Raw genomic sequence first — 17,432 nt, 5'->3', positions numbered from 1 at the left:
CAGTCTCCCTCGGACTGGGGCTCCATGCAAGATCTCACCTCGTGGGGTATCACTGATGATAAGAAAGGTATGGAATCAGCCCAGAACTACAAGGGAGGAGCTGGTCAATGACATGAAGAGAGCTGGGACCACAGTTTCAAAGGTCACTGTCGGTAGAACACTATGCCGCCATGGTTTCAAATCATGCATTGCACAGAAGGTTCCCCTGCTCAAGTTATCATGTCCAGGCCCGTCTGAAGTTTGCCAATGACCATCTGGATGATCCAGAGGAGGCATGGGAGAAAGTAATGTGGTCAGATGAGACCAAAGTAAAACTTTTTGGTCTAAACTTCACTCGTCGTGTTTGGAGGAAAAAGAAGGATGAGTTGCATCCCAAGAACACCATCCCTACTGTGAAGCATGGGGGTGGTAACATCATGCTTTGGGGGTGCTTTTCTGCGAAGGGGACAGGACGACTGCACTGTATTAAGGAGAGGATGAATGGGGCCATTTATTGTGAGATTTTGAGCAACAACCTCCTTCCCTCAGTCAGAGCATTGAAGATGGGTCGTGGCTGGGTCTTCCAACATGACAACAACCCGAAGCACACAGCCAGGATAACCAAGGAGTGGCTCCATAAGAAGCATATCAAGGTTCTGGAGTGGCCTAGCCAGTCTCCAGACCTAAATCCAAAAGAACACCTTTGGAGGGAGCTGAAACTCCATGTTGCTCAACGACAGCCCCGAAACCTGACAGATCTAGAGGAGATCTGTGTGGAGGAGTGGGCCAAAATCCCTGTTGCAGTGTGTGCAAACCAAGAACTACAGGTCAAGAACGACAGGAAACGTTTGACTTCTGTAATTGCAAACAAAGGCTTCTGTACCAAATATTAACACTGATTTTCTCAGGTGTTCAAATACTTATGTTCAGCAGTGCAAGACAAATAAATTCTTTAAAAATCATACAATGCGATTTCTTGAATGTTTTTTTGAATTCTGTCTCTCAGAGTGGGAATGCACCTACAATGTGAATTTCAGACCCCTCCATGAGTTCTAAGTGGGAGAGTTTGCAAAATCGCAGGGTGTTCAAATACTTCTGTTCCTCACTGTAGATTTTGCGATTACTGACTCATTTTGCAAAGGCTAATTCCCAGGTTGCTATGCTGACATCTTTGGCTTTAATACGTTTACCAGGCCAGTCTCCCAGAAGTATTGAAACCAGGGAGTCAGCATATCAACCATAAGCAATAACACTGCTATTTCTGTTCAGATAGATTTAATTGCTGTAAAAAGAATCAGAATTTGTGTACAATTACCTTTCTCCTATTGGACTTATGTTAAATGCACACATTACTTCTAGGAGGTGGCAGTTATCTTTGAATTTATATGTTTTAGATTTTTATGAAATATGGCCGTCAGCGTTGGAAATTGAAGGGCCGCATTGAAGTCAATGGTAAACAGATCTGGGACAGTGAAGACATGGCATTTTTACCGCAAATTACAGAATTTCTTACTATAAAGGTAACTGAACAGGTCACAATTGTGTTCTGCTCCGCTTTTGTGTTGCACATGTCTGTTGTTTAACTCTTTGTTTGAACCTTTAAATCTTTTCCTGACAGAACTTTTTATTTAAAGTGGTTGTAAAGGCTCCAGGTTGTGTGCCTTCATGCATTCTATGTGCTTTCCTTCACAATACATGTGGCAATCAGTGATGAGCCGAACACCCCTGTTCATGGTCAAACATTCAAACCTAATGAACGTTCGACTGCAAACTTCAAACGCAGTGCAAGTCTATGGGACTCGGGTAATGCCCTGGGGGACATGAATCGGTGAAAAAAAAAATCCTTTAAATATCATGCCGGTGGGTCCCCTTAAACTACCTGCAAAGTTGCACATCTGTACAATCTGTAGAACCTGCTGCAGCAGGACTGACTTTTTTTTTTTTTTTATAAAAATGTAAACAGCATGGGGTTCCCCCTTCAATCCATACCAGACCCTTTAGGTCTGTTAGGAAAGTTAGGAGGGACTTCACAGTACATTTTTTTTTTTTAAAGTGCACGGGGTTCCCCCTAAAAGCCATACCAGGCCATGTAGGCCTGGTAGGACTTTTAAGGGGAACCCCACCCCCCAAAAAATGTGGGGGGGGAAGCATTGGGTCCCCCCTAAATTCTTACCAGGAAAAGGGGGGGGGGCAATGAAGCACCCTCCCCTTCCTGTGGATTACCAGGTAACGGTGTCCCCAATGCCGATGGGGTCAAGGGCCTCTTCCCCACAACCCTGACTGGGGGGTTGTGGGGGTCTGTGGGCAGGGGGCTCATTAGCATCAGGGTACTCCTTTAAATAAGGAGGTACCCTGATGCTGCCCTCCCTTGTGAATAAGTAAGGGGTTCTTGTACCCCTACCTATTCACTAAAGGTTAAATTTAGAAAATAATAGGACGCCAGACTTTAAAAAAAAATACTTTTAATTGAACAAAAAAAACAGCAGCAGTTTTTGACAAGTCCTTTAACCACTAGGGGACCGCCCACAGTACATATACTGTGACAAGGCAGCACCTGTGTGCAGGATCATGTATATAAACATGATTCTGCATTTACGGGTAGGGGGTGTGCGCATGCCCTACCCGTGCCCCCAATTGCGGCCCTGGGAGTCAATCACCGGGTCCCAGCCAGTGATTACCCGCCGGCACCCGGCAAACACCAACAGGGAGGACGGCTGCATTGTTTACAATGCAGCTCTCCACCCTGTCAGTTTGGGCACACTGATCAGGATGGCTGAGCACAGCCGTCCCGATCAGTGTGCTTACAGTGAAACACCCCCCCGCCCCCTAGTAAAACACTCCCATCACACAGTTAACCCTTTGATTGCCTCTCATTGTTAACCCCTTCCTCCCCAGTGCCATTAGTATAGTGTCAGTGCTTTTTTTTAGCATTGATCACTGTATTGGTGTCACTGGGGTTGTCAGTGACCCCAAGTCAGTTTCCCCCCAATGTCAGAATGTCCTCCACAGTCCTGCCATAAGTCGCTGATCACCGATATTATTAATATAATTTAAAAAATCATGTATCTATACCGCCATTTGTAAGCGCTATAACTTTCACGTAAACCAATTAATTAACACGTATTGGGATTTTTTTCTAGCAATGACATGTCGCAGAATACATTTGGCCTAAATTTATGATGAAATTTGATTTTTAAATTTTTGTACTGGACATGTTTTATAGCAAAAAGTGCAAAATATAGTTTTTTTTTTTTCTCAAAATTGTCGGACCTTTTTTTTTTAAACCGCAAAAAATAAAAAACGCACAGGCGATCAAATACCACCAAAAGAAATCTCAATTTGTAAGAAAAAAAGGACATAAATTTAATTTGGGTGCAGTGTTGCATGACCGCACAATTGTCAGTTAAAATAATACAGCACCATAACGCAAACCGCTTCTGTAGCTGCTTCCTGACCGCCCTATAGCAGAAATACTGCTACAGGGCAGCACGGGTGCGCAAAATCAGGTATACATATACGTGATTCACGCTCCTGTGGTTTTCAAGCCCCTCCCAGATAGTGTCAGTACACCAGTAATCACATTTAACCCCTTGATTGCCAGGAACACACTCATACACAATAAACCTCTATTGCTAGTATAGTGTCTGAACGGATCAATATATTTGATCAGATCAGCACTATACCAGCGTTCACATTAGTATAGTGTCCCCAAAAACGCAGCTTTAGCGGGATCAGCCGCTACGCTTACACCCCCCCTTCTCCCCCAGCAAGTGCAATGTCAATAGGTCACTGCCTCTTGATACATTGCACACGAAACCGCATTGTTCGCAGAATCAGGCCTGATCTCTGTCAGCACTTGCCGGTAAATTGTGATGACTCTCATATGCAGCAGAGTGCCAGTACTAGTGTCGCTCTACCTTTTGGTGAACTGGCGAGCACCAGCGGCCTAGTACATCCTGGTCTTTCACATTCCAGCACTGCAGTGTCACTTCACCAAGTAATACTGAAGTGCTGGTATGTGAAGGACCAGGATGTACTATGTTGAGGGTTACCATGTGGCGAATCCCATAAGTGTTGTACAAGCTGGTGCGGTGGCGAGCACGATTCGGCCCATCATGAATCACCTTAACTAAAAATTTGCAGATGTCTATACTCCCCAGCAAAATATCTGCATTGATGAGTCCCTCATTAATTTTTCTGGCTACCCTTGCATTCAAACAATTTCTCCCCAGCAAGCATGCCAGATATGGAGTCAAGATGTATAAGACCTGTGAGAGGGAAACAGGCTATACTTATAAGTTTTGGATTTACGAGGGGAAAAATAGTCACATGGAGCCCCCCGGATGCCCAGACTACATGGGGAGTTGTGGCAAGATAGTTTGGGACTTGATGTCATCCTTCTTCCATATGGGGTAGCACTTATACGTGGACAATTTTTATTCAAGCGTGCCACTATTTAGACATTTGTACAATCGTTGAAATTGGTGCATGTGGCATCATGCAACCTAATGTGTGCCCACCAGTAGAAGTGGGTGGATGCAGGGCGATATATTCTATTGATGGGCATACCACACTTTTTTTCTGGCCAATCAATCATCTCTATAGTCTAAGAAATCGGAAGCTACGAGCATTTCATCACTTCAGTTTCGCAGGATATAAACAGCGCCATTTGTAAATTGGTAAAGCATCTGATCACACCAATCTTGGTTTGATTAGATAATGTAAGGGCAGTGGAGAAATCTAGAGTCTGATAGACCCCAGATTTCTCAAAAAAGAATATATGATAATGCCCATTGAAGTTATAGGGGATATTTGCATTCCCTGTGATAGTATTAAAAGTGATCAGAAAAGAAAAATTGAAAGGGACAGTGTAAAAAGGATAAAAAAATTAAAATAACTTAACCCCCCCCCCCCGCGCGTGCGCACACTTGTGTGCGTGAGCATTGACCCTGTGCAGTTATGTAAACAGCAGTTGCACCATGCATGTGAGGTATCACCGTGAACATCAGATCAAGAGCCGTAATTCTAGCACTAGACCTCCTCTGTAAATCTAAAATGGTAGCTTGTAAAGGCTTTTAAAGCCTAAATTAAAAACATATGCAGTTTGTCGCCATTGCACGTTGCATGCACAGTTTTAAAGCATGTCATGTTTGGTATCTATTTACTCGGCATACAATCATCTTTTATATTTTACCAAATAATTGGCCATTATATTGTGTTTTTGTGCATTAAAAGTACATTTTTTTTAAGTATTTCCCCTGCTGCTTTCTCATTGCTGGATAGAAAGTCATAGCTTGGTCAGCTCTGTCGACACCTCCCATGGTGTTATTGTAGTCAATAACTACCACCTTTTGACTGTACCATCACTGTGGAGGCACTGTGAATGTTACTCAATGGCACACATCCTTCTTGTCCCACCATCTCAGTGCCATCATTTTGCCTTTCTGCCAGGCAACTATATCTCCAGAAAGAAGAATGTAGCAATCGAATGCATGTGCTTCTGCACTGAACTGTGGACTCCACAATATTGGTATCCCCACATGAGTTAGAGAAATGCAGGCCTTGCTACCCTCAACGGAGCAGGGAAATCCAAACTGTAGAATCTAGAACTGTATATAGAAAACAAAGAGAGGGCGCACTGGCCTAGTGCATTACCTTAAAAATGGGATTTATTAATAGTAAAATACTCACAAAGAAATGTATAATCAAATTAAAATGGGAAGCAAGTCGTAAGGGATGCAGAGTGGTTCAGGAACCCCTGTGGGTTGTCTGGTGAGGGACTGGACAGTTTGCTTTTTCCAAACATTGGTGGGAGATTGCGCCGGTTAGCCCTAACGGTTCCATAGGCATCCGGTTTGTGCTGCAAAAAAACCTCGTAAAGTTCTGGAGAGGTGTAGAAATTGTCCATTGTTACACAGTAGCCTTGCTACCAGGCCATTTTTTGCTATTGGCACTGTGCTATTTCAGCTGGTAATTGCGTGGTCATGAAACACTGTACCCAAACTAAATGTCCATTTTTCACACCACACAAATAGAGCTTTCTTTTAGTGGTATATGATCACCACCACGTTTTTTTATTTTTTTATGATATAATGAATTGGTTTATTTGAAAGTTATAGCATCTACAAACTATGGTGTATATATATATATATATATATATATATATTGGAAATTACGCAGCTTTTACTTTCTAACACATTTCTTGAGCTGCTAAAATGTCAGGGCAATACATTTTCCAAAAACTTGTGGCAACAAATGAGATCTGCAAAATACTCACCATTCTAACCACTTTTTGTTTACATGAAAAACAGATTTTTTTTTGCTAGAAAATTACTTTGAAGCCCCAAATATTATATATTGTTATACAGCAGAGGCCCTAGAGTATAAAATGGTGGGTGTTGAAAATGTTTGTCACACAGTATTTGCACAGTGATTTTTCAAACGCAAATTTTTGGAAAAAGATACACTTTTTTATATTTTAATGCACAAAAACACAATATATTGCCCAGTTGTTTGATAATATGTAAAAGATGATGTTACACCGAGTAAATAGATGCCAAACATGACATGCTTTAAAATTGTGCATGCCCATGCAACTGCGACAAACTACATGCATTTTTAATATCCATAGACAACGCTTTAAAAGACTTTACATTTTATCACTTTAGATTTACACAGGAGGTCTAGTGATATTATAGCCATTGATCTGATACTTCACCGACAGGGGACCAACGTTTGCATTTGCCTTTGCGCATGAGCATGGAGATTTTTTTTTTTGGTAATTATTTATTTTGCGTTTTTATTTTTACACTGCCCCTTAATTTTTTTATCACTTTTATTGTTATCACAGGGAATGTACATATCCCATGTGATAGCAATAGGCAGTGACAGGTACTCTTTTCTGTCTATTAGACTTTAGATCTCTCCTCTGCCCTTAAAGCATTTGATCACACCAACATCGATATGATCAGATGCTTTCCCAATTTTAAAATGGCACTGTTTATATCTGTTGAAACTGAAATGATGAAATGCTCATTGCTTCCGGTTTCTCAGACCATAGAAATGACTGGAGCCGTTCCATTCTGTGTAAGGCAGCAAGGGGGGGCATCCCTTCCCGCTGCTTGTAAAAGTGATCCAGCAGCTAAGTAGCAGTTAGGATTGCTTTTACATGAAATCTGACTGCCAGCTAAAAAATAGATACCAGGATGATGCCTGTAGCTGCAGGCATCATCCTGGTATAACCACTAAAAGTCCAGCGACATACCAGTATGTTGCTGGTCCTTGTTGGACATATATGTAACAGCGGAGAGCATGGGCATATGATGAATAGAGTCCGTGGACCAAAATAACCGCAATTCATTCTTTTTTGTAATGCCCATGTTGAGGGTTAGACCCAAAAAAGTTTTACATTCGGAGACTGTGATAGGTTTCTATGTGAATTTTCTGGCAACAGCTGAATTTGGCTAGGTGGTGATGTACTGTTGTGATCTTCTGTGAAAAACAGAGCAGGAGCTAAATGATAGTGCTGACAGCATACGGGGCTGATCCTGCTAACCCTGCATTTTTGGGGACACTACTGTATACTAAGAAGGCACTAGTATAGTTCTGTTCATGATCAATATATTGATCTGTACAAACACTATACTAGCAATGGCGGTGATCAGAAACCTATAGCATGAGTGCAATAGTGTGCGGGAAATCTAACCCTAGCAGACTCTGGCTGGGAGGGGAGCTAACTGACCCTGATGCTATCTGATGCCGCTAATGGCAGTACTACAGTGATCGGTGAAAAATTCTATATACTGGCACTGTACCAATGGCACTGGCTGGGTGACAGGGCTATCAAAGGGTTAATAAGGGTGATCAAAAGGTTAAATGTGCTAATATAATGTGTATGTGTTTAAATGTAGTGCTTTAACTCAGTGTGGTGTTCTCTCTTCTCTCCCTGGACCGACAGGGGAAGGGGCACACACATGCTTGCCCACACCTGGAAATAGAAAGCAAAGTAAGGGTACGTCACTTTTCCCAGAGCCACACATTTTGGACGGGTGGTTGGCAAGTGGTTAAAAAAAAACGAAAAAAAAAACGTCATTGTCATGAATAGGTTAAGTTCATAACAATTCATAATACTAGTGATCTGTGATTGGCTACAGCTAATCATATGGTACAGGGTGCTGTGATTAGCCCATGTACCATTTGAGAGTTGTGGGCCAATCACAGCTCACCAGGAAGAGAAGCAAAGCTGTTATGATTGATTGATTCATAACAGCTTTGTTAATTTGCTAACATTGTGATTATGTGATCACACAGAGATAAAATGATCACTGAGTTCTGATTACCGAGATTCACATTCCACTGTGTCTGGTGGACACAGCCTTAGCAGAGGGGGAGGCACCCCTGCAGCCAGAACGACATACCAGTACATCACTGTGCCTGTACCTGATGCCCGATCGCAGTACAAGTACTGCAGGTGGTCAGAAAGTGGTTAATGACTACATAAATGCCAAAAATATTCTCTGCACGGTGACAAAACCAGATGTAATATCAATTTTCAGAAGTCCTGGACTCTCAAAAGTCACATTAGATACATTTCTAGTAGTAGAACTACCTTTCCCATTAAAAAGACATTACATGTAAAATATCTAAGATTCACAGGTAATTTTTGTTTAGCTTAAACTCACTCCTCCACTATTTAATAATAGTTTTATTTTCTACTATTCAGTAAACCTTGTACATGTGGTCTTACACTTTCATCCAATAAAATCGGACCAATATAATCGAATGACAGAGGAGTCAAATGTCGATTTTAATTCTGATTTTGGCAATAAATGTCAATAAAACCTTTCTGTCAATGCCTATGTTGTTTGAACAACTATTGCTGGCTGTCAATGGACTTACAGTATCTGTTTGACTTCTGAAATATAAGGCATCTCAGTCAAACTATTGTTTGGACATGGAAAAGTGGATTGCATAGAAGTTGTTTTTTCATTTTCTAATTTCAAAGTTTTCATTTGTGAATCTAATGTATATTAACAACATTGGGGGAGATATACTAAAACTGAAGAGTGCAAAATCTAGTACAGAAAAACCAATCAGCTTCCAGGTTTTATTGTCCAAGCTTAATTAAACAAGCTGAAGTTAGAAAATGGGGGGGGGTGTGTCCAAGATGGTGACCGGACGAGTCGCATGACCCGGAGCTCCGGCGGAGACACTGACAATCCGCTGCCATCCAGGCGGCAGTGGACCCGGAGCGTCAGGTGGAGGCACCGCATCACGAGCAGGAGCACAGCGGAGGTGAGCCTGGTGAATATCGCCCCCCTCCGCGGCGGCGATCCATTGCGGCCTGCTGAAGCCGCGGCTGCGGCTTAAATCCCTACCGCCCGGGAGCCGGGTGAGAGCGGTTGGAGGTAGGAGGGGGCTCCTGTGGACCAGAGACCCCCTGCCCGGAACAGCGGGTAATCCCCCCCGGCCTATCGGACCCCCCCCACTCAGACCAGGGGATGCGGCCTGTAATAAAGGCCTCTAGGCTCCCACACTACCATAGGCCTTACTGAGCCACCAACTGGCCAACAAGCTCTTCAATCCCTGCAGCCCTGCACCTGGGGAATACAGAGGGGCCCCTTGCTTGTACCCTGAGGGACCCGAGAATCAATACTCTGCAGGGTTGGCGCAGACACCAGGATCAATACTCATTGACTGCCACATACAATCTGAGGCCTTCATTGGGGCCCTCGATCGTCCTACAGAGTAGCACATAAGTTTATAAGCACAGAGGGGCCAAGCTTGGGCCCAGAAAACATGGTGGCTTAGTTACAGGAGCCCTTCCACAAGGAGGTGGAAGTTTTGATACTATCAAGGAGAGACACCACTGCTATGAGGAAAGCGGATAGGAGACCTGCTACCCCACGGTCCAGATTCCCCCGCCGGCCTAACGGTCCCACAAATCGCAGCATTCCAGAGTTATTCCGAGCTCAGACACCAGAACATGCTGAGGCCTCCGCTCCTGCTTCTCCCACACAGTCGCTTCACAAAACGCCTCACTCGCAAAGCAGGAATACAGCCACAACACCCACAGCCTGTCGTCTTGATACCCTACCTTATACTATAGAGGATTTGAAAGCGGTTGCATCAGATATTAAAGAGACCCTCTCTGATTTACATATCGACATGCAGGCGGTAGCCCAAAGGCTTGAAGTGGTGGAGGATAAAGTTATCACACAAAACCTTGCCATTCACGATATACGCACGCTGGTAGATATGCATGCTATGCGTCTAAGAGAGCTTGATCGTCACATCGAAGACCTGGACAACAGGGGGCGACGTCATAATTTAAGGGTATGCGGTGTCCCTGAAACAATTGAATCCGATCAACTCACCCAAACGCTCTTAACCATATTCAATGATCTGCTGGAAAGACCGTGAGAGTCTCCTATTGAGTTTGAATGCCTCCATAGGGCGCTGCGCCCTAGAGGTAGAGAGACTGACCCCCCGAGAGACGTAATTTGTTGCTTAGTCGATTTTCATCTTAAAGAAGAAATATTGCGTAGAGCAAGGGATCGCAAACGTGTTATCTTTAATGGGGCTGACATTAAATTTTTTCAAGATCTTTCATATCTTACCTTACAATGTAGAAAGGACTTGCGCCCTTTGTTGGATCTACTACGCTCAAGGGGTATTGTTTACCGCTGGAGATTCCCATTTGGCCTCTCAGCAACACACATGGGGAGATCAGCGCTCTTGAGATTCCCGGAGGATGTAACACCATTTTGCGAGACCCACAACATTCCTAAAGTGGACATACCCAATTGGTCAGGCGAATCCCACCTCACATCCCAGGAGGAAGAAGAACCGATGGAGGCCCACTCTGCTGGACATCAGGGAGGAACAAGGCGACGCGGACTATCCCACCACACCTCGTCCTCTTCTGCAAGGCGACGGCTCAACTTTGGGGACAATCCTCCAGCCTCTCCAGCACGCCGTAAGGCACATCATGAATGACACTTGTCCGTTCCCCCCTCTCCTCACATCAGTGCATTACCACTTATCCATTTAATGGCTTTTCTTGCATCTGAGCTAATACTTCAAATGCCTCCCCTTCAAATCCTGGTTCAATTTCACCTCCGAAGGAAGTCCTAACCACTTTGAGACAGACGCCAGGGTATGTGTATTATAATAGACTGTCCTCACTCTCATGTACAATATCTGCTCATTATATGTGTACACCGATTTTGATTGTGGACACCGATATTATGTTGGCTCTTGCTTTTTGCAGGCTGCATGGCAGCAGTGTTCACAGAGCCATAGTCAATAGTCTTACTGACTTTGAAGTTTGTGGGATTGGTCAATGATGACCTTTCGCACCATGCTGGTGGCCTCGGCCGAGACCGGAGCGTGTTGCGATTTTGAGATCCAGTGCTGCAGACTGCTTATCTTCCTTGTCTTATGTCTGCGTCACTGAATCTTTACATACTTTGCAGATGGTTTCCCCAGATAGGACAGGTCATGCGATTGTGATCTTATGTATATCGTATTTTGGTATACGGAGGCCTTCCTGAGTTGCCCGCCAGGTTCGTTGATGATCCATGGGCTCTTCCGGAATGAACCTTATATCTGTGAGTTTATATGTGACACTACAGTTCTGTGATACTGCTGGTACAGATCTATGCCTTGCCTAAGCACATACCTCGCCCATTATGTTTATCCGCAGAAGTCTTCATTACCTATGCGCTCATGGGACCTTTTTCTTGACTATAATGTCCCACCTACGCACACACACGCATCCAGATTTATGCATTCACAAGTGAGATAATGCGGGTAATGCACTACTGCCCCTCCACCATCCCCCCACTATCTATTCCATATCACCTCCCCCTTATTTTACAGCTTAACTGCCTTCACATCCTTCTCAATTTTGGGTATGATTACCCTGGAAATCTAGGTTTCACCTAGTTCTCAAATGCCAGCCTCTTAACTGCCTTTTGACTTGATGTGGCATCAGGTATACGGAATAGGATTTCACTAATACGTTATGCACACTATCAGTGTGCTTTAAAGTTGTGTTAGCTTTTAACTACATGTATTTGATTAATGTTGGACCACGCTCTCGACCGGCCACTACCATATTCCCTATATACCCACGAATGACCACCTTGAATCTCACACACAAATGATTACCTATTGTAATTAACACACCGTTATATGTATTACCGCATACGTTTATCCCCATGCTACCATGTGAACCTCTCTCCTTCACAATTAGCTGACATCCACCTACCTCCTTGTGTCATGGCTTTCTTTTATTAGACTTTACATTACACGTGCTTTTCTTTTACACGATACCTGGTGGGCCCTTGAGGTTTTTGTTGGGTCTGTCCTGGGGCACCTCACGGAGGCCGCCGCTGGATCTGACACAACTCCAATCTCTACTATACACCCATACACAATACACCAAATACCTTCTCAACGTACAAGACTACTTTTACAGGACAGCGTAGCTGGAATACTAGGTCCCCGGAGTTTATTTCTCTTGAGAAGTATTGGGATTAAACATCATCACATCTGTCTGTTTTTGAATGTGAATGACTAATGCTTCTCACCTCTATTGTTTTCTGATTTCTTGAACTCTTTTTCTTTCTCTCTTTCATTTCTATTCCCTTCTTCTACCTTCATCCTTCCCCCAATCCCCCCCCCCCACCTTAGCCGGGTTTTTTTTTCTTTCCTCTAAAAATAAAATGTCCACTAAACGCACAACTGTACAAGCCCACCGTACACTCACTGTGGCATCTCTTAATGCAAGAGGCCTAAATATACCGGAGAAACGGTGCTTCTCTTTCAAGAAACTCATTTTCGTGTTGATCACATCCCTAAGTTTGCTAACGCCAACTATCCAACAGCATATCATTCAGTTAACACAGAAGTAAAAGCAAAAGGGGTATCCATTTTGATCTCCAAAACACTCCCGCTCATGATTATCGAATCTCTTGAGGATCCAGAGGGAAGATTCCTCTTCCACCCTACACAACAAACCGCTCACTTTAGCGAACATCTATAGCCCCAATACAGCACAAGTGAGTTTTTTTCGTAAAATCTCCAAAACTCTAGCAGCATTTCAATCGGGTCTCTTGATTCTTGGAGGTGATTTTAATGTAGCAGATACATCAACAGACTTCTCATTGCAACCCTACCGAGCACTTAAACAGATTAAAATTGAATTGAATGACCTTCTCCTCCATGATACATGACATACCCTACATCCCACTGATAAAGATTACACTTTTTTCTCAGCACCGCACAAACGTCATTCCAGAATTGACTACCTCTTTCTCTCGCAAAAAGACTTACACACATTGAAGTCAGCCTCCATCGAACCAATGATTCTTTCTGACCACCACCCGATTACGATGACTTTACAACTTCCTGATGCCCCTCCTACATCTAAAACATGGAGATTTGATTCCTTTCTCCTTACAGATTCGTCCGTTATTACTCAAATGCGCGAATCTCTAACCAATTACTTTAAGGTAAACTCGTCCCAGGAAACGACTCTCCTCACTCAATGGGAAGCACACAAATGTGTGATTCGTGGACTCTTGCTTTCCATATCTGCCTCTCGGAAACGTATGGCTCAAGCGTCTTTTACCTCCATACCCCAAAAAGTACGTACACTAGAATGCTCACATAAGCGCTCTAAGGCTGCCGATTCTGCGTATGAACTTGACCAAGCCCGCAAACAACTTCGAGACATAGTGGAAAAGAAAACAAAGCGTAATTACATTTTAACTCAAAATCTCTTTTACGATCATGGAAACAAGAGCGGTAGGTTTTTAGCCCGGGCCTTGCAATCTAAAAAAGCGTCTTGTACCATCTCTCAACTTCACTCTAAACAAGTTCACTCACTTACCACCTCCACGGATATCGCAGCCGAATTCAAAAAATAATATACCTCCCTGTACAGCCTACCTTTACCACCCAAACCATCAGGGGACACTAGATCACGTAAGGTCGTTATCCAGTTTTTTCTTGCTCAGTTTCTCCCTAAACCCATTCCCCAGTCTCAAGCAAAAGAATTAGATGGTGTTTTGACGTTGGAAGAATTGCAACAGGCCATTGCACAATTAAAGCCAGGCAAAAGCCTGGGACCTGATGGACTTACAACCACATATTACAAATCTTTTGTTGACGTCTTAGCACACCCATTCCTAAGAGCTTTCAACTTACCCCAGGACAGTCCATGCGACATCTCTCCAAAGCCCATATCACACTAATTCCTAAAGAAAATAAAGACCAGACATTACCAACAAACTATCACCCGATATCCCTATTGAACGTCGATCTAAAGATTTTTGCCAAGATATTGGCCAATCGCTAATTGCATATCATAGATCCTATTATCTCAACTGACCAGGTGGGGTTCGTTCCCGGTAGAGAGGCTAGAGACAACATGATCAGGGCAATCAACATACACCATTGGTTAACACAGAAGAAACAATCTGGCTTCTTTCTTTCTTTAGACGCTGAAAAGGCCTTTGACAGATTGGCATGGGACTACATGGAAGCAGTTCTAGTTGGCCTTGGGCTCCCTCCCCGTCTTTTGAACTTTATCATGTCGCTATACACCGCACCGACTGCTAAAGTGAGAGTCAATGGCCTCCTTTCAGAAGCCTTTTCCATAAGCAATGGGACTAGACAGGGCTGCCCATTACCCCCCCTCTTATTTATTCTTACGTTGGAATCTTTCTTGAATTGAATTGCATAAACGGAATGACAATATTAAAGGGATCTCTATAAATGGCAAAACTCACAAAATAGCTGCCTTCGCTGATGACATCTTACTCTTCTTGATACATCCACACATTACACTACCTAACCTACTACAAAATTTCAAACTGTTTCAGTATCTGGCCAATTTTAAAATAAACTTCAATAAACCCCAAGCACTCAATATCTCCCTAACCCAGGATGCGATTAGACAAGAAAAATCTATTTTCCCCTTCACGTGGCAATCAGAAGCCATCACCTATTTAGGAATCCAATTGCCAACTCATCTTACAGAGCTCTATGCCAAAAACTTTTTACCCATCCTGCGTAACATTACCAAAGACCTGCAAACATGGGATAAACTGTTTTTCTGTTGGTTTGGCAGAGCAGCTATCCTCAAGATGAATGTGCTTCCAAGACTTTTGTACCTACTACAAACGATTCCAAACAGATTGCCCAACTCCTTCTTCAAGTCCTACAAAACATTATGTACCTCGTTTCTATGGAGTAATAAACGCCCTAGAATTGGTTTTGACCAACTAACCATGCCCAAAGTGTGTGGAGGTATAGGGCTACCTGACATCTCCCATTATTACAAAGCTTGTCAAATGGCAAGAATAGTTGATTGGTCCACGAACCATGCTCACAAGGCCTGGGTTGAATTGGAGACTGCTTTTTCAGGGACCCCGCTCGCCACCTCCCCTTGGCTGCTTAACTCTCACATTCCATCTGAGCTCAAGGAACACATTCTCATAGGCCCTACTTTGTCCTGTTACCATCAGATCAGCAAGAATACAGCAGTCTCATCCTCCCCTGGTCCACTCACTCCGGTCAGATTGAACCCAGACTTCCCCCCAGTTATGTTGCATGCCTTTCTTGCGGGGATCTGGTCTCACAGACGGCGTGAGTCTGCACCACCTCTTCAAAGATGGATTGCTCTTATCCAGAGACCTCCTTATGAATAAATGGCCTACCTTGACCTTAACGCCGTGGATGTATAGACAACTCCACCACTTTATCCACAGCTCACCCCATCTAAAAGAATATACTAGACATCTTACCCCCTTTGAGAAACTTTGCTCAACGGACTCTCCCCAGAGACATGTTATATCCCTGCTCTATACATGTCTCGAAAACACCAGTGACCTCTCAACTAGGAAAGCTTGCAAGGCCTGGAGCGCTGACTTACAAATCCAACTTTCGCCTGCTGACTGGGACCACATATATGAACACATACACAAAGGATCTACAGTATATGTGTCTCCACACAAGAAAATAACTTTAAAGTATACTCTAGATGGTATAGGGTTCCACCACTTCGACTCCAACATTTCTGATTTGTGTTGGAGATGCCATCAATCGACGGGTACACTCCTGCACATTTGGTGGGAATGCCCATTGTTGCAACCCTTCTGGGGGAAAGTTCAATCTACAATCGCACAAGTTACTATGTATGCCCTAGACCTTTCCCCCGCACAATTTTTGCTTCACCATACCGCTCTTTCATTTCGGACATACCGCAAATCACTCGCCATGCACATGATAAATGCTGCAAAGCAATGTATCCCAGTCCACTGGCGCTCAACACATGTTCCCACTATACGAGAATGGTTTGCTAGGATCGATAAAACTGAGGAAATGGAGGAACTGATTTCTATAGCTAAGGAACATCCCGAGAGATTTAGGAAAACATGGGCATGCTGGAGTCATTTCAAATCCACTTCTACCTATCATCTAATAGTAAATTACACTGTTCAACAGGTAAAAAGTTTTGGGCATAAAATTAGCTAATCTTACATAATTTTGGGGTGCTGAAAACGAAAATGACCCTAAAAAATGTTGATTGGCTCTAGTTTCCATGATATATTCACCCATCTAATGACGTAAGCCATTCAAAATTATGATGCAACTTCAGCTGCATATTGCGCAATTGATACTGGTGACCAATAGAAAATTGCATGTATACTGAGATGATGCAATATTAGCCTTTAATTGGATCACTTCACTGCATAAAAGCTGCAGTATCTGTAGCTGATTGTAGTTCGACAGCGTCTTTACATTTCGTTTTATGCTTATATAGGCTACTCAGTAATGCCTCGAACTTGTGTGAATAAAGCAGATAATTTCTGCTATATCTGCGGTGAAATAACTTTTATCTCACAAAAAAGGAGGATAACAGGAATGATTAAGAAAGCCTACAACTTGTATTTTGGCTGCAAGATAGGAGACCAGGACAAGAGCTGGGCACCACATATATGCTGCAATTCTTGTGGGACGGCACTGGAGCAATGGTTGAATGGAAAAAAGGCATCTATGCCTTTCGTTGTGCCAATGATTTGGAGAGAGCCAACAGATCATGTTAGTAATTGTTACTTTTGTATGGTGCCTCCAATTGTAAAAGGGCTAAATAAGAAGAAAAAGTTATCTGTGCACTATCCAAATATTCCATCGGCAATACGTCCAGTTCCTCATGGAGAGGGGCTACCAATTCCTAAAGCACCAGAATCCTTCGTGGTTGAGTCAAGTGAGGAAGAACCTGAAGCGTGTAGTCACGTGCAGTTGTAAGAGATAGCCCTTTCCTCGAATACAAGAGAAAAGCCAAGAGAAGCAAAACCGACACAAACTGAAGACAAAACTAGTGAGAATCCTAAGTATTAAAATGATTCAACTTAGCTTATGGCTATAATTTTTCTTGG

At 43.3% G+C, this 17,432-nt stretch overlaps 1 protein-coding gene across 2 annotated transcripts in view; it reads left to right on the top strand.

Moving 5' to 3' along the window:
- Positions 1–17,432, top strand: part of LOC149451927 (rho family-interacting cell polarization regulator 1-like) — a 1,274,165-nt gene that overhangs the window by 982,669 nt on the left and 274,064 nt on the right. For both annotated transcript variants that reach the window (XM_089689951.1, XM_089689952.1), the window contains exon 10: positions 1,374–1,499. In XM_089689951.1, coding sequence (XP_089546077.1) covers positions 1,374–1,499 — 126 coding nt within the window. The remainder of the gene's footprint in view (positions 1–1,373; positions 1,500–17,432) is intronic.

Source organism: Staurois parvus, unplaced genomic scaffold, assembly GCF_062004578.1.
Source record: "Staurois parvus isolate SC_StPar_1 unplaced genomic scaffold, SC_StPar_1.0 ptg000505l, whole genome shotgun sequence".
Classification (NCBI taxonomy): domain Eukaryota; kingdom Metazoa; phylum Chordata; class Amphibia; order Anura; family Ranidae; genus Staurois; species Staurois parvus.
This window is presented reverse-complemented; position numbering and strand designations above follow the sequence as displayed.